Source organism: Vipera ursinii (genome assembly GCF_947247035.1).
Source record: "Vipera ursinii genome assembly, chromosome: 3".
NCBI lineage: Eukaryota > Metazoa > Chordata > Lepidosauria > Squamata > Viperidae > Vipera > Vipera ursinii.
Genome location: NC_139516.1, coordinates 48,763,392 through 48,785,518, shown reverse-complemented (window position 1 = coordinate 48,785,518; position 22,127 = coordinate 48,763,392). Strand labels below are relative to the sequence as shown.

At 38.1% G+C, this 22,127-nt stretch overlaps 1 protein-coding gene across 6 annotated transcripts; it reads right to left on the bottom strand.

The window, feature by feature from the left end:
- Positions 1–1,456: 1,456 nt before the first annotated feature.
- SMIM29 (small integral membrane protein 29) lies at positions 1,457–21,093 on the bottom strand. Of its 6 annotated transcripts, XM_083358298.1 has the most exons (6): positions 17,401–17,550; positions 17,186–17,275; positions 11,060–11,232; positions 9,454–9,479; positions 7,474–7,579; positions 1,457–3,843 (listed from the first exon to the last, which is right to left on the bottom strand). In XM_083358298.1, the coding sequence occupies exons 3-6, from the start codon at positions 11,168–11,170 to the stop codon at positions 3,781–3,783; spliced, it is 306 nt and encodes a 101-aa protein (XP_083214424.1). In that variant the 5' UTR covers positions 11,171–11,232; positions 17,186–17,275; positions 17,401–17,550; the 3' UTR covers positions 1,457–3,780. The 6 variants fall into 6 exon arrangements, with proteins under 6 accessions (XP_083214424.1, XP_083214423.1, XP_083214425.1 ...); XM_083358297.1 differs by lacking the exons at positions 17,186–17,275; positions 17,401–17,550 and adding an exon at positions 20,431–21,093; XM_083358299.1 differs by lacking the exon at positions 17,186–17,275 and having other exon boundaries at positions 17,401–17,419.
- Positions 21,094–22,127: the final 1,034 nt, after the last annotated feature.

The following is a 22,127-nucleotide window of genomic DNA, read 5'->3' as shown; positions in this document are numbered from 1 at the left end:
GGTGTTATGGCTTAATTAGCTGACTAGAGTGAGCACAAGTGGTGAATGCTCCAACAGTGGAGGTTTTTAAGAAGAGAATGGCCAGCCACTTGTCTGAAATGGTATAGGGTTTCCTGCCTGAGCAGGGGGTTGGACTAGATGACCTCCAAGGTCCCTTCCAACTTATTATTATTATTACTTTGAGCCTAGAATATTGCACCTTTTCACAATATTTTAATTTTCTGAGATTGTGGATTTGGGGTTTCATGAGCTGTAAGCCATAATCATCACAATTATGACAAATCACGGCTTGAACTATCTTGCTTTGCATGTAATGAGTCTATCTCATATATTAGTTTCCCCTTTTAAGTTGCATTACTGAAATAAATGAACTTTTGCACGATATTCTAATTTTTTGAGTTTCACCTGTACATGAGCAAATCTTGGATAGAGAAATGTAGGTATTGGAAAGGCTGCACTGTATATTTCAGTAGTTGCATAGAGAAGTAAAGCAGGTCCAGTTTTATCATGTCATGATAGTATATTAATATAGAAAAGTCTATTAAATCGGGTGTCATGGGTTTTATTTCCTAATCTGAACAGAGACAAAAAGTGGTCTACATTTTTAAGAATTTAGTGGATTCCTAACCTGTAATAACTGTCAGGACCCACCCCAAACCACGTCTTAGGAAGACAAAACTCTTGGAGCCAAATCTTAGTCCAAAAGAAATCTTTACTATGACATGCTTGGTTGTAGGAATACAAGACAGGACTTAATATTGTTCTTCAAACTAAACCCTTATAAAGAGTTCCTGGTTCAACCCCCCCCCCTTAACCCCATTTGGTCAGTCCCCCATCATTTACCTCGTATCATCCCTCTCATGGGAAAAAAGAACTTAGGACCTTTTATGTTTATTGCTCTCTTCCGTGACACAAGCCAGATGCTCCTACCCTAACCCCCCCTTTTGTTCCCCCAGTTCAAAAGGCTTCTCTTTTCCTTTGAAATGCCTAATACAGGCTCCATACACATTCGTTCACTCCTCAAGAGATGGCAGGATCCATGGAATGTTTTAAACATACATTTATGAATATGATATAAATGGATTCTGACAATAACTAAGAATAATCAGATTTAAGGTACTTCTTTTAAAAGAGATGTAGCCTATATTAAGAAACACATTCCCAATAAATAGTACCTGAATCCCCAGATGTTCTTCAATATCAGATCTGAAATGAGTATTTCGTTATGCTTCTGAGCCAAAACAGACATGATGACAATACGCTCTAAACTAAAGCTAATTGGAGGGAACTTTCATAAAATGAAAGTGGATTACATCTAGGATCCCAAATTCATGTTTCACAACAATGATACACTGGAGAATACTTTGGTCAGAATGTCACTTTGAATATGCTATAAATAGAAAAAGATTACTTTTTGTTTCTAACTTCTCTTATCAAATAATGGACCATTACTACAACTGATTCTAGAATTTAAATTTTTGCATCCAATGGATGTTTACAAAAAAAAACCCTTTTGTTTCTAAAAACAGAACAATTTGCCCCTCAAATGCTGCTTGGAGAGAGCTCAACTGTTTATAATATATATTGTACTGTTTTAATTTGCCCTGTAAACCGCCCTGAGTCCCTCGGGAAAAGGGCGGTATATAAATCGAAATAAATAAATATTCCAGGGTTTGTGAAAACTTGGTTTTTCAAAATTATAGTGTATATGCATAATTTGTTGCCATTGTTTCAAACTTTTGTAAGGGGTGCGAGAATATATCAGAAGCCTTCTAGGGGTGTGGGGTATAGAAAAGGTTGGGAGCCGCTAGCTTAGGTAAAGAAGGAATGGCAAAATCATCCTGACTTGATGCTCCTGGCACTAGCTGATATCTGCCAATTGTAGATCTGAATCCAACTAGTGCACTGCATTTGACTTAATTTTTTACAAAGATCAAAACAGGAATTTTCATTTTGTCCAACAGAAAATTAACTCCAACCATAGGACAAATCAAAATAGCAATCTAACACTCAGAATGCTGCAAGCTGAAGGTTACTCTCAAATCTATTCTTCAGTGGGGATGGAAATACATAATCTGTATTTGGGAAATTTATTTCTATTTTGAGAGACATTTAGCAGTGTGGAAGTAAATGCAGTACATAAATGAAAGAACAAGCATTCAGTACATTTAGGAACTAAAATTCATGACTGGATGTAAATCATGACATTGCAGTTTTTTGCCTGCAGACCCATAACAAAGCAAGGAGTAATAGCAATATGAGATATAAATTAAAGGCATACAGATGGGGACAACATAAAACAAATTACAGTGCAGAGTCCATATTGATTTTATTGGAAGATGATGCAGGAAATGGCAACTATTTTTCTTCATGGATTCAACCCATGTAGCTGAACCACCAGCTCATTAACCTTGTGTGTTTAAGAAGAGAAGAAAAGGTTACAATGTGCATTGCCATGTGCATTCAGCCTTGTCATGGAGAAAATTAATTTTATTTCCAGAACCACAATCACCAATCTTTTTGTTTGCATTAGGAATACACTGTCAACCTCAAAAGGCATCAGATATATGCGATATAAGTTGCATCCCAATTTTCTTAAAATGTGTGGAAGACCCCCAACTTTGCTTAAAATCAAAACTTCGGGGGGGAAAAGACATAAAGGCATTAAGACAGTTTCTCAAAGTTACCAGTGCAGCTTTCATTAGGTGCATAATCTGTATCCATTTGTTGAGTTCAGCAAGCAATGAGTAGCACAAATTTTTCAGTTTTAGCAAAGCAGCAGTTACACTGCTGCACCAAATATGTCAGTCCATCTCAGGTATATCAGTGGTAACAAGTTGTCTTCACAAACACAGGCATAACAGGTTATAGTACTGGAAAAGCTTGATTGTTCTGCCACAGGTACTCCTAGTCAGGTTCAATTTTATTTATAAAACAGATGATTTCTCAAATACCAAATATACAGTAAGTCCCTATTGACTCAAACATGTCATCAAAGAAAATAGCTCTCAGAAATAACTATGGTCCTTTCTGATAGACATGCTAAGCATCTACATGAGCTTCCTAGCTAAACTGCATCCTCCCAGCATGTAGCACACAAACAATTCCAAAGCTGGTGACATGTACCCATTATCCCTATTTCAAGACGTATACCACCACCCCTCAAGCACCGAGTTATGCATTTGGCAATTTTATTCACTTTGCTTGCATCTGTTCAGCAACATGTTACAGGAATCCAACAACTTTAAATAATACACCCTTTTACATTCTTAGGCAAGTAAGGAAAGAAGGCAGCTAGCAATGTGTGCTGGAATATCATAACAGCTGCATTCTGATGCTCTTTGTTCACAAAAGGAAACAGAGGTTGACTGCTTCGTTTTTGCTTTTTTTAATGAAGCCAAGCTTTTGAGGATTGATGCCCATAATGCAAGAGCTATTCAGTAATATTTTACTCGAAAATTCATAAACTCCTGTATCTCGTCATCCACATAAAATGCAAATCAGGAGACAATTGATACGAAGAATGATGCCACACAGAAAGCTGTCCTAGTTCCAAACACAATTCTCCAACCCCTTAGGCTGCTCTTTGTACCAGGTGCCCAGTGCCAATCTCCTTGACACAGCTGGCACCCATTACACTTTCTGTTACTGGAAGTCATGGCAAGAGGCTGTAGTACTGAAGTGTAAAGAAAGGCAGCAACGTTAATGGCATTCAGGTTGGCACACATGCCAGGTAGGTCATCCATCTACACTCTTGTGAACAGTTTGAGCTGAGTACTGTCAAGCTTTCACATCCATGAAAGAATTGCGAAAGGGCTGGTATCCTCCCCAACCTCGCATCACCTGTAATACACAGCACACATATTAATATCACCACCAGACTTTCAGTAATAGCATCCTTTCAAAGAATAGGTAGCTTCCACAGCCTATTATGACAGAATAATAATCTGGCAGTTTTCATTACAATTAGAGCATTGCTTCCCTAACTCAGCTGCATGAATGGAAATCCTCCAGTAAAGCTTTAATGGGAAGATGGGTGCTCTGCCTGCACTTCCAATATTGCATTGTTTTGGAAGCCACTTCAGAAAGCAAAAATGGAGACAGCATTCTTCTTTGAAACGGAAAGGAGAAAAACCAGCTCCCATGCGCTGGCTGCGTGAAACAGCTAGGCTTAAGCATATTTATGCTTCTGTGAACAATTCACTTCCTCTTTTATGCAGCCATGAAAAATGGACAGCCAAGGATCTTTTTTTCAACATTTGTCATTTCAACACTGTTAACAGATACAGCAGAAATACTGGTTGCACATACAGTAGTATAAAAATAACTCCTTACACATCGCTTATTTTCTAGCATGGTCCATAAAAACATTCTTTTTGTGATAGTCTTCAGTTAAATGTCCTAATAATATTTGGCTTTTTTTAGCTATACTCACACCTTTCTGTAATCTCACTAAGCAAGCAAGATCTCCAACTGCAACTTTCTAATGTCAGACTTAAGAAAACTTAACTCTTCATCCTCCTCTCATTTTGACTTGTATCCCACACATTCCTGACAGGGCCAGACAACAACAAAAATGGTATTTTTCTGGAGAGTAACCTATTTTGTTTGTAAAAGGCTGTATCTTGAAAAACACAAGGCACTTTTGAGGGGAAAGCTTTGTGATGTATGCCAAAATTTCTGCATTACAGTAGAATGAACAATTTATCCCAGAGGTGCACACTGCTGTTAGCTTAGCTCTTTGCTTTTTTATGGGGAAAAATAATAGTGATGAGAAAAATAAAGTGTATATAAAAAGGCTCAAGCTAACTCAAATGGCGTTCCTAGAGGCAGTATATCTGAACCAGGAGGTCAAGAAAAAAAGCATAGCTTCAAACTACTTGTAGTATTCAGCTTATGACCACAGTTGGGACCCAAACTTGTCATTGTGATCTAAATTTGAATCAGATCCCATTTTTTACAGCAGCTGTTAAGCAAATCACAGGATCATTAAACAAATCCAGCTTCCCCTATGGGCTTTCTTGCTGGAAATTGGCAAAAAAATTAAAATTGTATTTTGATGAATGTTGCCTGGCCTGTTTAAAAAAAGTTGGTGAACCTCCAGAATAAGAGGCTACTTGATTTGGAAGGTCATGAATTAAGATTTGGATATTGGTTATTTATGGTAGGGGTCCCAAACCCCTGGTCCATGGACCAGCACCGGTCCGTGGCATGCCAGAAAACAGGCCGCACAAACAAGCGAAGTCCCATCCATGGGATGCAGGCAGTATACAAAACCATGCCCCCTCCGGTCCATGGGAAAATGTCTCCACAGAACCAGTCCCTGCTGCCCAAAAGGTTGGGGGCTGCTGATTTATGGTATGATAAACTTACTGTTGATTTTAATAATCACTTTGTCAAACATGCCATACTAAGTATGGAATAAATATAAACCAAGATTCGCCACGAAGTTGCCTCTTTGGGTGTCCCCACAGGAAGCTTTTTTTAAAGAGAAGAAATGATTGTGAAGCTGGACCGGTGGACTTATGGTAAAATAATACTCTTCAACTCTTAAATCAAGGGAAGAGTTAGAATCAGAGGGTTATGCTTGTCATTGGTTTACATATCAACAACTGAAAGATTTAAACTAGATAAAAAAGAGTTACGGGTTTGATTTCGTTAAAAATGAATTCTAAACATTATTATGTGGTAGTGATGAACTTATTATTGCTAAGATTTATAAAATGCTATTGAAATTGAATTTGGAAAATGAACATGTAAAATGTATGATACAGTGGGCAAGGAACTTTGGATATACTGTAATGTGATGGTGGAACAATGGGAGAATAGGTGGACGAAAAGCTTAAAATTTACATTGAATTACAATTTAAAAGAAAACTTTTATAAGATGATGCATCACTTGTATTTAACACCAGATAAGCTATCTAGAATGTACAAAGGTATTTCAAATGAATGCTGGAAATGTAAATGTAAAGAAGGGACCTTTTACCACTTATGGTGGACATGTGATAATGCAAAGAAATATTGGCGAATGATTCATATTTTAATACATAAAATCCTTAAAGATAAACATGAATCCAGACATTTTTCTTTTGGGTTTAATGGAAAAAGACTTGGGGGGGAAAATTGGAACTTTGATCTTGTATATGTTGACGGCAGCAAGACTACGGTATGCACAAAAATGGAAGGACATTTCAATTCCCACTATAAACGAATGGCTACAGAAGTTGATGGAGTTGGCAGAGATGGCTAAATTGACTGTTTTGATTAAAGAAAAGAATGTAAGTACTTTTGTTTCTACATGAAGACCACTTCTGGACTTTGTGCTTGAGGTGGAAAAAATGAAACTTACTGTTTAGATTGATTTGTTGTTACAGAAATGGTTAGTTTATACTATTATGAAAAGGTAAAAAGTTGAGGTTTGATGTTAATGCTTTATTCGACTGCAACAGAGGAAGTCAGAAGTTAATGTCTTTTCTTTTTCCCTTCTCTCCCTCACTTTCCTTTCCCTTTTTCCTCCCCATTGTGTCCTACTGTTTGCTTTGTATTTTGTATTTTATTCTATAATTCAATAAAATGTAATAAATATGAGGGGGGGGGGAAGAAATTAAAAAAAATAAGAGGAAATTGGCAAAAAAGATTGCAGTCATGACCACAGGAGGCCGCAACTGTTCACAAATGCAAGCCGGATGTCAAGTGGTCATATGTACAAATATACAGGTCATTTTCCAAGGCCTGTCATAACTTTGAATATCATTAAACAAATGGTCTTAAGTCAAGCACTGCCTGTATAAAATGGAATGAAACTATTTTATTTTCTCTCTTTCTTGAATAGACAAAAAATATTCAGAATTCACTGCTCACAACTGTAGGACAATTCATGACGTCTTGACATAACATAACTCAGGGATTATGTTTTGAAAACACTTTGCGAGTACACTTACAAAATGACTAAGGAGGGACTTGCCTATTCAAAAAATGTGTGCCAAAGCAATACAATCACTGGCAAATCACCAGAACTCGTTCCAGCCTCCAATACCCACTTGATACGCCCACTTTTTGGAAGAGAAGTGTACCCTTCAAAACAAAGGATTAGACTATAATTCTCACCATTTTGTTTTCTAAGGAAGTAAATGGGGCTATGTGGGCTATTATTATAAAGAATAATAATACATTATTTTGAAGTAGGACATTTTCTCTTTTGTTAATGACTTTTAAGTGTAACAGGTCAAGCAGTGCACGGTGAGTTCAAAAAGGAGGCGCTCGTGGTTATACGGCACTTCTAGGTACCGTACTGAGTCAAACTGAATCACAGATAATTTGAAAATATGATGCTTAACTGCTTCCTCCCCTCCCTCTTTTTCAAGCAATAGTTTCATAGGCAAGTCCCATCTGAACATGCAACTGTCCATAAATATCCTGAAACATGGCTCTGCAATAGATATGTAATGTGTAAAATGTCAATAAGCTTACTTTAGTGTCTTCTGGCTCCACTAGGAGTTCTTGCTCAGCCTCATGCAGCTCCTCCGCAGGATCATAACTGTACATTGGCAACAGATGATGGCGTAGTCGATCATATCTAGAAGATAGTTTTGTCAGAGTATAACTGTCCTCAAGCAATTAAAAGTTGCTACAACTTTTTTCTCATGACCCTGGCACTGCCTTAGGCAAGGTAGAGCTAGATCGTAAAGCAATGTCAGGGATGAACAACAGTCATAATCTCAATACAATAAATATTTTGAAATCTCAAGTAGTTTAATGTTCAAATGTGCTACATCATTGTTTCTATTAGTCTCATGAACTAATGATTATTTACAAGTAACTACACAGGTCCAAGTTTCAGTCATAGATCTGGTTCATATTTTGATAATTTACCTTAAGTTCCAATCATCAGTTGCCAGTCTTCAGCAACCTGATACTCTTCAAATGTTCTGAACAACAGATTCCAGAATTCCTAGACATAGGAATTCAGGAAATTGTAGGTCCAATACATTAAGCAGCACAGTTAGGTGCACTATAAGTAAACTTTGCATTGAATATGCATCTATATTTGTCAGAGGAAAACTTTGGAGTTAACTAATATAGTAATAAGATACACAGATGATTTAGCACATAAAAGAACAGTCCATACCATTATTGACAAACCACTCTGCACATTAAATGTTTATTTTTCCACCCACCTAAAATTATATCATACTTACATGCTGTGGATATTTACCCGGAACATGAAAATTATACTATAATGAAATGTTAATATATGGATTATAATGAACTAATCATAGAGCATGGATAGTTCTTCTAATTAGAACCCATCTACCTTAAACCCATGACTAATGAAGCATCATACAAACTGCATCCATGCAGCAACAAATCCTGTGGTTTTAAATGATGAACTGTATGTCAAGCACATTATTTTCCTTCCAGATTTGGAAAACTAAAATAATGTCCAAGAATATTTCTGGATTTCACATGGGAAGATAAAAGTGGTAGCTAGTTCATTCCAGTAGTTAATTTTAATTTTACATTAAAATGTTTAGCTATTTAAAAAATTTTTTAAAAAATCAGTGATTGTACCATGTGAAACTGGAAGGAATGGCAGTAAGCAATCTCATTCACCTTCCAATAAATTAGTTTTTGTGACCAGCCCATGGCTGCCATTCAATGCAATATAGACAGACCTTGATTAATGACTATCCTATTTAATGACCATTTGAAGTGACAATGGTGCTGACAAAGCAACTTTATCTCACATTGATGATCATGGTAGCATCCTTGTGGTCAAGTAATCAAATATGGCCATTTCACAAGCAGCAGGCATTTACAACTATTGCAGTGTGCCAGTGATGTGATCACCATTTGTGCACTTCACAGCTAGCTTACAGTTTCACTTAACAATCATGTCACTTAGCACCAGAGCTCCTGATCCCAATTGTGGTCATTAAGTGAAGATTACCTGTATTTTCCAAAATTTCAAATGTTCCCTAGAAAGCTGAATTCCACTTCCCCAACATAACTCAACACGTTAAGCTAGTATGCTTAAAACAGGTATCATTATTCACTATATCAGAAAACAATTGTGATGTGATCATTTATAACTATCCACAATAGATCCTATAATACGATATCGAAAGAATTATATTATTTTTAATATAAGATTTAAAAAGAGTTACTAGTCAACTTCATAAGCTTCTTATTAACTTTTAATGTAATTCCCAGCAGCCATTTTCCAGGGCCATTTAATGAAAGAAAAAAGAGGAACATGTCATAGTTAAAACAACATACGCAGAGCAATGTGCATTATTCCACTTTACATTATTTAATGAATTGATCTACCTCTGTTTACAGTAGAGTAAGTATGTAACTGACTGCATTGAGGGGAAAAAAGTCCCTTCTAGTAAGTAGATGGATCTGAAAAGACAATGAAGCCCAAAATCTCCTACTGGAATTTCTTACCTCTTTTTTTTCTGGATATACATTATCTGCAATGACAAGGGGGAAGGGAAAAATAACTATGAGAAGAATGTGAATATGCTCTAGACATTATTTCTTCTAACTAGGAATAAAAATAAAACAAAGAAAAAGAATACAAGGAATGTGAACATCAGGGTCAACATTTGTTTCATTAGTCTAGGTGCAATTCTCACAAGAGGCATGCCACATAATAGTAACATATGTCGAGTACCCAATTCATTTGAGATGTGACCTTAAGTGTCAAATGACAAGGATATTGACAAATGTAGCCCTATGTAGATAAAATCTCACCAATGTTTCCAGAGACCAGCCTGGTACCCTCCAGGAATATTGGATTACAGCTACTTTACTTCCCTCAACTTGCATAGCCTTGGATAATATTAACTAAGGACAATGAGAGCTGTAGAATACCACAGTAAGGATGACTGCATCTTTTCAGTGTAACAGACTAAAGAAAGTCCTATTTTGGCACACTTTTTATGAAAGCTAAGCTCCCTTAAGAAACTGATTTCAATTTGTGAGCATCCTGAGGTAATTACAAGTTGCAAGGGCCTGAGTTTATGCAATAAAATGTTTGTTTGGGCTATGGCTTCCAGATACGCTGAACATAAAAATGAAAAGCAGAGCAGCTTTCATATAATCTACTTATATATCTACATAAAGTTATAAAATTCTTCAATCAATTTATATTTTAGGCACTAGCATTTTAGGCATACAACTAAACTAAAACATTTTTTCCAAACTTGATAATATAAGGCCTCTTAAGAGTATCCAGGAATTCTAGGCTAAGCGTCATTGAAGGCTATTGGAATTGTAAGGAAGAAATACTTTTGCTCAACCTAAAGGGGAAAATGTAATGCTTATGGAAAAGGGATTATTTTAATTTATGTAATATATTACTAAGTAATGATACCAAAATTCAGTCTTCCCAAAACAAGCATTTCATCCTATTGCATTCCTACATCCAATAAAGTATTACCACTTTGACAAAGCACTAACAGCAACAAACAAACCAGCTGTACTCCTCTCCCAGGTATCCTGTGTGCTGGGATGTAGTCCCAAAACACCTTGAAAGAACAATATTAGAGAATGTTTTGTTAATCTACATAGGACTCAGTCTGTGGGTGATCTGAAAATGCTGTTGGTGGAAAGCAGAAACATTTGTGGAATTAAGTAAAGGACATTTTCCCCAAAAAACTTGGGAGCAGAGGGTGACTACATAACACACACAAGTGACAACAGACAGAATTCTCATATTACTTTTAAAGAGTTTAATTACATATTTTTATGACTTAGATCACTGGGATTTCCCAAGTTCACAAGTGGGCATTTCTAATTTAAAATGGTACTCACTAACTGAAAATACTGCCACTGTTACAACAGAAACCGTTGACTAAGAATTGATATTGTGACTCATCTCTTTTTTTCCCAAAGAAAAACTTTCCAGCATATTCCATTGCTGACATAAAAACTAGAGCAGCATTTCTTAGCCTCAGCAACTTTCAAGACGTGTAATCTTCAACTCCCAGAATTTCCCACCCAGCATACTGGTCTAGAAACCAAGTGCTTCCGTCTTGAGTCCACTCACCACTGCCATGACGATGCCAACAATAGTGATAAGGAAAAACGGCACTAGAATATAGCCCACCAGGGAGTCATTGGTTGGCCCAGCAGAAGTGGGCATGGTGGTGTTATTCATGGCATAGAAAACTTGCTTGACAAGATCGGAGAAGCAGCTCCTGTCATCATTGGGAAGTCCACCTCACAACAATAAAAAAAAAGTTTTAGGATTAAAACACATTCTTAAAGTTGCCCAAAGCCACTCTTCTCCTCCTCCCTAACCCACTGCCTTCAAACAACTGCCCATAAGACAGTCACAAGCATATCACATGCTACTCCTCACTTTAGAATCAATGAATGAAATCCTTTAAAATATTCAGCCCTGAGATATGAATCACAGCTAAATGAAGCTGATAGAAGGGGCAAGAAAAACAAACCATTCCAAGACAAAAAGAGAGTGACAAGACAGAAAGGTAGACCAATGGACTACCTTAGCTGACCTCTAAAATACTTGTGAAGAAACGCTTTCATCCATCTCGCTTTTAAGATATTTCCCACAATGGAGAAAAGCAGAACTGTGCAACCCCTACCCCACACCTCCCAGCACGTTCTATCAGTAAAATTTACATAGCAAAATTTGTTCCATGCTAGGCTCACTCACAAAACAAAGTACCAAAACTTGTTTTGGTCTAAGGTTAATAAACTTGTGGCCCTCCGGATGTTGATGATGGAGCTCCCAATAGACATACCCGGAATGGCCAATGGAACAATAGTGGAGAATTGTAATCAGCAACATCTGGAAAACCGTAAGTTTCCCACTCCTTTAGACACATGCAAATTTAGAATCAAGCAAAGCAATTTGGGTTAATTCAAATAGATACAAAAATGTTTTTCTGTATGGGACAGAAAAACCATTAGTTTTTAGCCATTAATGCTGCCACTGTTCTGACTATTAGAAACCTGTATTTTAGTAAATGGGCCATAGTTGTGTGGTAAAGCGCATAATTTGCTTGCAGAATATCTCAGGCACAATCCCCATTATCTCCAGGTACAGATTTGTTTGGTAATCAGGTCCAACAATGCTGACTTAGTCTGTGGTTCATATCTTCATATTTCCATGTACTCATAAATAAAGAAATAATCTTATAGGAATATTGGATAACCTTTTTACAGGTTTTCATTGTAAATGCAACTGAAATACAAGACACAAATATAATCTAGATTTATATTACTATGAGATGTAAGAAGCCAAGTTGGACAAATTCCTTGTGGCTCCTTGTAATGGTATGTGAGAATGACCTTGAGAGTTAGAGTTAGGGTTAGGCGAAGAGATACAGCCTAGGAAATTATCAACTAAAAGAGAGAGGAGCCTGCAAGTGCTTAATGGACAAAGAAACTTAAGAAGGAGCCGCCCTAATGTATCAGACAGCAGGAGACTTATGGTTTCTGTTCTGACTTGCAAGTTCTGTTAATGTAATCTGACAATAACATAGCACTGGCTCATGTGGTCATGTTTTCTGTCTGGTTACCTGGGAGGGCTGATACCAATTTTGCAAATCTCAAAATACAAATCTCCTGGTCATCAATGTGGTATAGTCCAATACATTAGGGTGGATCCCTCTTAAATGTCTTTGCTTGTTAAGCATTTGAATAGGGGCCCTCAAATCTCAGGTGGGAGGCCAATCCAAAGAACTGGGACATCTACAAAGGTAAGAGATGGTCCCACAAATCTGGCTCTGTGTCATGTAGAGCTTTAAAGGTGATAACCAGCACTTTTAACTATATCCAGAAAGCAACTAGGGGCTAAGGCAACTGATGCAGCAGTAATGTAACTTGATGAATCATGGGGCTATACTATACATGCCACAGTAGTCTTAGCCAACTGCAGCTTCTGAATGTTCTTCAAGGGCAGCCCCATGTACATAATGCAGTAATCTAATCAGGAAGTGATTAAGACATGACTGTGAGCAAGGCCTCCCAGTCCAGGAATGGTAACCACTGGCACACAAGCAAAGTCCCCCAGCTAGGGCTGCCACCAGCTCTTCCAACAGGACTTTCAAATATAGGAGGACTCTCAAACTGGATATCAATTCTGTCCAGAATGTTACCCCCTCCAGAGTCAAAGATGTCAGCTCTCTTGATCCCAGGGGGCCAAAACCCCACAACCATTCCATCTCACTGGGATGCATCCTGTTTCTCCCCATCCAGGTCCTTATAGCCTTCAGACCCTGAGAAGGAAGTTAAACAGCATCACTTGCCCATCATGAGGTAGAGATGCATAATTTGGTATTGTCAGCACACTGATAATACTGAACCCCAGATAAAGCAGAATTTATCTTGAGCTAACAGAATGTGAAGAAAGAACTACAGAAACAAATGAACTCAATGCCTACGAGATTATCTATTTCACAGCTATAATTCAATACTGGAGAATCATTCCCATATGAAAAAAAGAAGCTGGGAATTAAATGGAAGGATGCCATCTATGCTAAACACTTGTGGAAGTGAATCAACTTACTTAACAGGAGACATTTCTTTAGATACTTTCTGTGACAACTCTTAAAAGTCCAAACACCACATTCTGAGCACTTATAGATGATACATTCCCATTTATTCTGAAAGCCACAACAATTCAGAATTGCTAGCAGAGTGGAGATTTGAATTGGGGCCTTCATCTGTCTGCAAACTGGCCCTCCCTAGATTTTCTGTGGTCACAAGAAACAAACTTTCAGCAACCACATTCACTGATTAAGACAGCTACCAGAGCTAGGCTGCAAACATCCAGATTATCACTAGATGAAAGCAAAAAGATACAGAAGATTCTGTCCTTTTACTGCCTTCTAGTTACTGCCTTAAACTTTGCTGTCTGGATATATTAGTCCTATTAAACAATAGCTTTATTATACATTTGGCAACCTACCCATAGTCAGCCAAACCCTTCGTCAGCCTAATAATTTCTTAGGTAAGGCTACAATTGACTTGGAGAGTTCCATGGCGCCCTATTAGGTAGTCTTCGACTTATGAGCACATTTGGACCCAAAATTTCTGTTGCTGAGCAGGACAGTTAAGTGAATCATTGCAGTTAAGTTAGTAACCCAGTTGTTAAGTGAATCTGGCTTTCCCTTTGACTTTGTCAGGTCGCAAAAGGGGATCACATATTCCTGGGACACTGTAACAGTCATAAATACATGCCAGTGGCCAAGCATCCAATTTTGATCATGTTACCATGGGGATGCTGCAACGGTCGTAAGTGTGAAAAATGGTCACAACTCACTTTTTCCAATGCTGTTGTAACTTTGAACAGTCACTAAATGAATGTTGTAAGCGAGATCTGCCTGTACATTAGACTCCTGGTCATCACTTACGCATTTATACATTCATATAATGTATTTCATGTATACATTCATGTATATTACATAATGCATAATGTATTTCATATAAATATGCAGAGAACCAGTTTAATCCAGTGATTAAGGCACCAGATTAGAATCCAGGAAACTGTGAGTTCTACTCACACCTTAGACATGAAAGCTGGCTGGGTGACCTTGAGCCAATCACACACACTCAGCTCAACTCATTTCACAGGGTTGTTCTTGTGGGGAAAACAGGAGGGAGGAATATTAGGTATGTTCATTGGCTTGAGTTATTTATAAAAAATAAAGGTTGGATATATGTATATAAGACCCTGCATGGGATGTACCATCTACAGATAGCTGAGGTGGCAGACATTGGGAGATCTTACCAGTGGGCCGTAGAAATGGCTGGCCGGCGTGCACACATGTGGGTGCGCATTTCCCCCCACTCACGCTAGTGCCTGCGGCCCCATTTGCGCATGCACCCAAGCATAAATGGGGACACTAACCTGGGACGGATGTCCATAGCCCATTCGCGCATGCACCGCTAGCCGGGTTGTTTGCGTGGCCCGTTTGCACATATGTGAATGGGCTGCTAGCCAGTGTGAGGGGTGCATGGCTGTTTGCGCATGCGCATGGCACCAGCACATGCTGCATGCTTGAATAGGACTGATAGTGCTGCGCCAGTGTGCGTGGCCCTGTGCACACCAATTCTGACGCTGCTCTCCTTCCCTCCGGTCCACGAGCCCGGAAACGTTGGAGACCTCTGGGCTAGACTCTCCCAAATCCAGACGGAAGATTCTACAAAAGGTTGTGGAAAATAACAGTGCTAAGATCCTGTGAGACTTCCAGATCCAGATGGACAAGAAAATACCGGTCAATCAACAGACATCACAGTAGTAGACAAGAAGCAGAAGGCACAAGATGGTGATAGATGTAGTGGTGCCAAGTAAAAGCAACATCAGGAAGAAGGTATACAAGAAGCTAGAGAAGTACAAGTGCTGAAGAAGAATTAGAGAGGATGTGGAATATAAAGACCAAAGTGGTCCCAGCAATGATGACAGCATTCAGGGATGTCACTCCTAAGATCCAACAAATCCTATGAACACCATCAAGGCTCTCCATCCAGAAGAGTGCTGTGCTAGAAACAGCTAAAATACCGCGCAGAACTCACAAACTCTTAGGGCTCTGTAAGAGTCAATAGACTTGGGTTTTGGAAGATTTTTCACAAATATATAGTTGCAGGTTGGTTACTGACTATTGCAATATGTTATGATGAAAATAAAGCGTACATGAAAATAGTTTAGCAAATGGTGTATTGAAGAGGAAGTAAGCAAGGGTGTGTGATGTTGTGTTGGTTGTTTAACATATTATGATTAATTAGAAACAATGCATGTATTCACACAAATATATATATGTTTTCTATGGTTTCCCATACAGTATGATTAGTTCAGAACCCAATGATCTCCAGTGAATGTTACTGTATGAAGCAATGAGGAGTGAAGAAATTTTTAAGACAGATGCTGACTGATAGGTGGGTATGTACTAAGTATAAACAATGAATAACTTTGAAAGAAGTAAAACTAGAGGGGGATATGAAAATGCTTCATCCAATGGACATTAGCTTTGGGAAATTCAGGAGAAATATGTAAGAGGTTGAATAGAGTGGGAATGGGGGACTTAAGCATGTGGGTGAAACGAGAGAGAGATTGGGTCAATATGGGAGTTGAACAAATGAAAAGTGTTCAGAATATACAGAAAGAATGAACAAATGAGGTAATAGAAGGAGAAAATTGAGAAAGTCATGATTGGGTGGATTTGACGAGATCTTGAAAAAGAGGAAGGTGAGAAATTTAGAGAAGAAGACAAACAAGTATGTAGACATTGTGGAAGCAAGAACAAGATAAAGATTCCAAAAGGCGTAATGCATGGCATTGGTGTAACAAGACTTTTAAATATTTCACCTTCCTTCTCAAATAACATAGTCTACCCAGAAAGAAAAGTTATATAAACAAAGCCAGTGTTTTAACAGTCAAAAATTCTCTTTGACAATATTGATTTACTTACCCATATCTACTTTTTTACATTTACATAACCCCTTCAGATGAGATTATTTCTCAAGAACTGGACCCTAAGTTCTATCCTATGATTCCACACTCTCCTCTGATTTCCATTAAGTAAGAAAACCTAAGACCCTATGAAAGGAATCGTAAAATTATCCCAATGCATATTATTTTTTTTAAAAAAATGTATAATAATAATCATGAAAATCTGAAAGGCTACCTTATTTGCAATTATGTAGCCAAAACGCTCCCAAAGAACTTCTATTTTTTTTTTAAATTAAAAAAAAATCAAAGTTAAGAACAGTGTTCAACTTGGGTTTAGAAAATCCACAGACTGGTGTTTCTCAGCCTTGACAAATTTTAAGACCTGTGGACTTCAGTTCCCAGAATTCCCCAGCCAAGCATTTCCAAGGAATTCTGAGAGTTGCGAAGTCCACACATCTTAAAGTTGCCACGGTGGAGAAAGGCCCCACTCCACCAGATCTCCAGACTCCACTGAACCAAAAGGCTTTTTCCTTCAAGGGGACGACAGACAATTTGGGAAGAAGGCCTGTGTAATCCAGCAGTTCTGTTTACCTCCGTGTAAACAGAACACAAGCCCACATCCATCCCAATCACGGAACAGCGTCCTCTGGCAAACTTAAGCATTCAGGGCCGGCCCGTCTTATTCACCTAAGTGTCCAAGCTGAGGCTTAATTCCTCTCTCCTCCTCCTGTTTCCAGCAACGGCAGCGCTTACCTCTTCTGCATTCCCAGGTTTACAACAGCATCCCTATATATAAAAGCAACTCCGCAACGCTCATCTTCTTCCCGGAAGTCTCGCCTCGAACTGGGGGGGGTGGGGGGTGGAGAGAACACACGAGAAAAATCAATGCGTCTCCACCTCCCAGCCGTTTCCCCAGAGACTCGTTCACTTCTCCATTGGCTTTTTCACGGGGCGGACCCAGTTCTTACCTCCCTTCTTTCTCCTCCGCTCCTCCGGGGGGTGAAACGTTTGGTTGCTTGCAAACAAACACGCTCGCGCGGGCGCGCGCCCGCCCTCCCCGTCTCTGCGCCTCTGAAGCTTCTCGCGCTCTCAAAACACCGGCAGGGGAAGCCAAAAAGGCACGTGACGGAGCCCGTACATTTAGAGGGGAAGAGCAGCAGCCAATCTCCGAACAAGCTTCCGCCAGGTAACGCGCGATTGGTCTTTCGGGGCAACGGAGGGCTTTTCTCCACCGATATAAGCCCAGGGAAAGAGAGTGACGAGGGAAAAATAACTCTATCCTCGTAGGTGGGCGTAAGAGAGGTTCGTCTCTGCGTCGTACCGGTTCTCATTTTGATACTCAGCCTGTGGGGGGCGGGGGGAGGTTTTCTGAACTGCAATGCGAAAAGTTCCCGAAAGTGTACTTTGAAACGGGGTTCTCAAAAACGGGTCGACAGGAAAACAAAAATGCAAGGTTCCAATCTAAAAGGGGCGCGCATTGACTCGTCGGTGTAAATATTTTGCGGATCTGACAGTTGTGTAACACTTATCCGCCGTCGAATAGGATGGTCGGAGGTAATTTATGGAAAATAAATCCGAAGAATTAGCCGAAAAGGGATTGGAAATAATAAGACGGTGTGTCTCGTGACGCCTTTTATACAACGGTGACTAAATCTCATATGAATATTGCCTTCAATTCTAGCCAATTTTCAGAGGAAAAAGTATGTCAGAACTGGAAAAAAAATGCAGAGAACTCTCAAAAGTCAAAATACCTTCTCTGGAAGGAAGGAATATAGTCCTCGGCATGGAGGCAGTTTTTGTTAAATAAGATGAAACTATGATACTTTTAAGGATCACTTGTATGAATCAACCCCTTTTTATCCAGCCAGATTCTCAATGGAAAATCTCTGCAATGGTAAAGTCAGTTCATTCATAGGTAAAGTTCTGATGATCAGTTTGAGTATTATATATTTAATTCCAACACTCCTTGTTTATGTACTCGCATACTTACAATGATATAATGAAGGATTGAAAAATCTACCTAATGGCTTTAACTTGGCTCTAATAACCACATATTAAACATTACTTTCAGAAAGTTCTGGAAAAGACAATGTACTTTTTACAAACTATGATTTTTTATTTATGAATTACTGTGATAAGCCCAAATCAATCCACTGCAGAATGAAGGTCTTTTCTTCACCACCACACTAGTCCAATGTGGGTTGACAGGCAGACATGTTTTGATTTTCTGGTCCAGGGCTGCAAAAGAAGTGTGGTCCCGAATCACACAGCAGGTTCTGTGTCCTGTGGCTTCCACAGCATAGGGTAGTGTAATAGGCATATGTCACCAAGTAAACCTAGTATAGCTCAGCCCTGTGTGGGGAACAAAGCCAGATTGCCCCTGATATTACCTATGAACCATGCTACACATAAAGGAACATCAGCCAATTCAACTGGAACAAAAGGATGCTGAGCAGTCATGCAGAGAATGTCCCAGAGATGACAGCACAGCCATTTGTTATGGACTGGAAGCAAAGAAAGAAGAGGCAGCCCAGCATCTGCATGAGGATATGAGGTCTACAATTCATGACATGAATTATATTCTCAAGAGCAATGGTTTATATTTTCCTATAAAAGCTGGATATTTAAAAATACTGTAAACAAAAACAGATTTCATGAAGGGAAAGCATAATAACGATCTGAGTTCCACCACTTGGGAACTTATAATTTAAACATAAGGTCATTTTGGTCCTGTCCATTTTACTTTAGTTTAAATGGAGCATCCTTTTGGATTTCCTAATTGCTTTCTGAGACTTAATCTTCCACACTCTTTGTTTCCTCTTTAAAGTAGGAGCTTAAATCAGTGAGGAAAGATAACCCTCTGTGCTGATGTAGTGCATGTATTTACAAGCTATTCAAATCTAGGATCCTGAACCAATAGTTGTAACTGCTCTTTTGACCACACTATTACAGATAAGTGGCTGTTTTCATAAAACATGCCAACTACGACTTAGCAGAAAAATCCAAAACAGGATGTGAGACAATAGCCTTCTGTAACTGTTCCCCTGCAGTGAGTATTTAGAGCAAATTGCCTTCAGTTCCAAGGTTGATATACAAGTGTCCAGACCAGTACCCACCAAAAGCAATTTTTTCCATTATTTGATGTAGCCTTGTTATAAAATCTTATAAATTGGTATCTGCAGACAATCATGTTTTATGTACACATTATATAAAGAAGTATTTCTTTTTAATTCTTTTATTCACAAACCATGAAACTAACCAAAATTTCAAACCTTTCATTTGGCTGCTAGCAAGTTATAAGATCTAATCTTATCATTTGACCGCTCCAACCTATCATTCTCCAACTCTAAGATTACTGTTCTTCCCTGTACTCTCATCCTATTCCACAGAAACCTGTGTCATTCTAGACGTGAATATCAAAAATCAAGAGTTAAACTTTGCACCTCTCAGGAAACGTGTCAAGTCCACTAAGTATCACTAGCACGGAGGCAACATGTATAAGAATTTCTTAAAAAGCAAAGATTCTTCTCCTGATTCAACTTGTATAATTTTTGTTATTATATTTTAGTTAAGACTCACATTTATTACAAAGCAGCAGCACTTAGTCTAGATCAGGGGTAGGCAACCTTGGCTCTTTTATGACTCGTGGACTTCAACTCCCAGAATTCCTGAGCCAGCCATGCTGGCTCAGGAATTCTGGGAGTTGAAGTCCACGAGTCATAAAAGAGCCAAGGTTGCCTACCCCTGGTCTAGATCATTGAGAACCTGCATTCCTTGTGGGAAGAGCAGGCCCAAATTTCTGAATTTTTGAAGACTGCCAATCTGTTCCTAGAGAATGTCATGACGACTCCATGGATGTGAATGGAATATATTAGAAATTATAAAAGGCAAATATTAAAAATTTAAACCATTGCTCGATATTTGAGACATTTTTGAACAAAAATCAAAACTGAGAATTTAGAAGGGCAGTGAGAACAATTGTGATCCCTTCTACTCACTATTCATTCTTTGCTGCCTTTCTTGCCTAGCTGTAGATCTACGTTGTCAGCATTGTGTCTTGAAAGCTGCATGTCATTCTTCAGTTCAACTGATCATGACAAATATAAATGGAAAAAAATAAATGAAGAGGGGGGAAAAACAATGATAATAAATACCAATATCTGGTAGTGCTATCAGTTATAGTCTTTCATACCTAAGCGGCCTTACTGGTAAATGAGAAGTACTTTTGGAGAAAGGAGCTAACAATTGTTTCCGAGTGCATCAACCTCTAGAGTTAAAAGATGGTATTTTGGCAATGTATTAATGTCCCTTTCTTGAAATTACATTTCTAGTTCTAAGTTCTCACTGTTACTTTTAGTTTGTTACAAATATTAGAGGAGATGCAAAATGTTCACATCCTTAGATAATCTCTCTCGAGAGGATCAGACATTGCAAATATTCCCTTAGTATTTTCTAAAGAAACGTCTGAATTATTTTTATGGAACTCACATTAATTTTTCACTCCCAGCAGTACTAATATTGTCCATTTTTGTATAATATATAGTCACTACTTTTTATTGTAAGCTGTTTAATTGCCATAACCTACCTCCTTTATTTTAATTATAATTGCCTTTGAAGGAGTATTTAAAAATCAATTAATATACTTTCATTATTAATTGTAATTAAATTCTTACCATTTGCTTAGGAATCCAAACAGAAAAAGATGGGTGAGCTTAGTAGAAACTTATGACTAAATCTAAGCATACTGCTTCTGAAAAAAATTAATTTCAATTCTGTGTTAACAGACATTATCTCTCTTTTTACAGTGGTCTAGCTAGTGATCCAGTCATGCTGCTCTCTGAAAAAAACAGCTGGATGAATATACAAAGGCTAGTACCTTACTTACCATCCTCCTTCCACCTCTCCCAAAGCAACAACAGTCTGCACTATAAAATGTGATTCACCTAAGTAGCAGCTATTTTGTAAAAAAGGAAAACTACATTGTGATAATTGGTGTTTGCTTGTTAATAGACTGATAGTTTGGGGTAATATTATAGAGAACTTTCTTCTACTATAAAAGTTTTAATGTTTGTTCCCAGTCTATGAATATAGACATTTTAAAATTTACATTAAAATATGAACTCGTGATGGTTGAAACAAATTTGGTTACCAAATCTTATGCTGCTGACAAGACAGGGTAATTATTATTTTCCATTCAGCTGCTAAAAATATTTTCACTATGACCATAGCCATACCAGGACATTTCTTTGTACATATTTGAAAACTTAAAAAATCACTGTAGTTCAAGACATTTTCAACTGTGATGGCTTGCTACTATTCTGTAATATATATATATATAGGAACCAGAAGATTACAACACTAGGACTGCAATGTTATGCACTTAACTTAACTTAAATTTAATTCAGTTCAACAAGGTCTATTTCTGAAATGCATCAAATTGTACTACAAAGTGTTAAAGACTAATATATATTTCTTGTATTCAACCAGGACATCGATAGTGAGATTTGAATAGTCTCCAGTTTCTTTCCAAGCACAGTTTGTGCATTAGGGAATTGATGCCAAGCAAGATGTCTGTATTTTCTTCACATTTTGTCTTTCAGTTCTCTGCAGGGAAAACTGATTTGAATTATGTCGGAAAGGATGTCAGAAATTATTCTGCCATTGTAACTACATAAAATACAATCCTTTGGAAAAC

What these genes read in the sequence shown, in the direction of transcription:
- SMIM29 (XM_083358297.1), bottom strand. An exon ending in TTGGCATCGTCATGGCAGTG is followed by an intron (nt 9,480 to 11,059) that starts GTGAGTGGACTC and finishes TTGTCATTGCAG; the next exon opens with ATAATGTATATCCAGAAAAA. An exon ending in TGGAGCCAGAAGACACTAAA is followed by an intron (nt 3,844 to 7,473) that starts GTAAGCTTATTG and finishes TGTGTATTACAG; the next exon opens with GTGATGCGAGGTTGGGGAGG.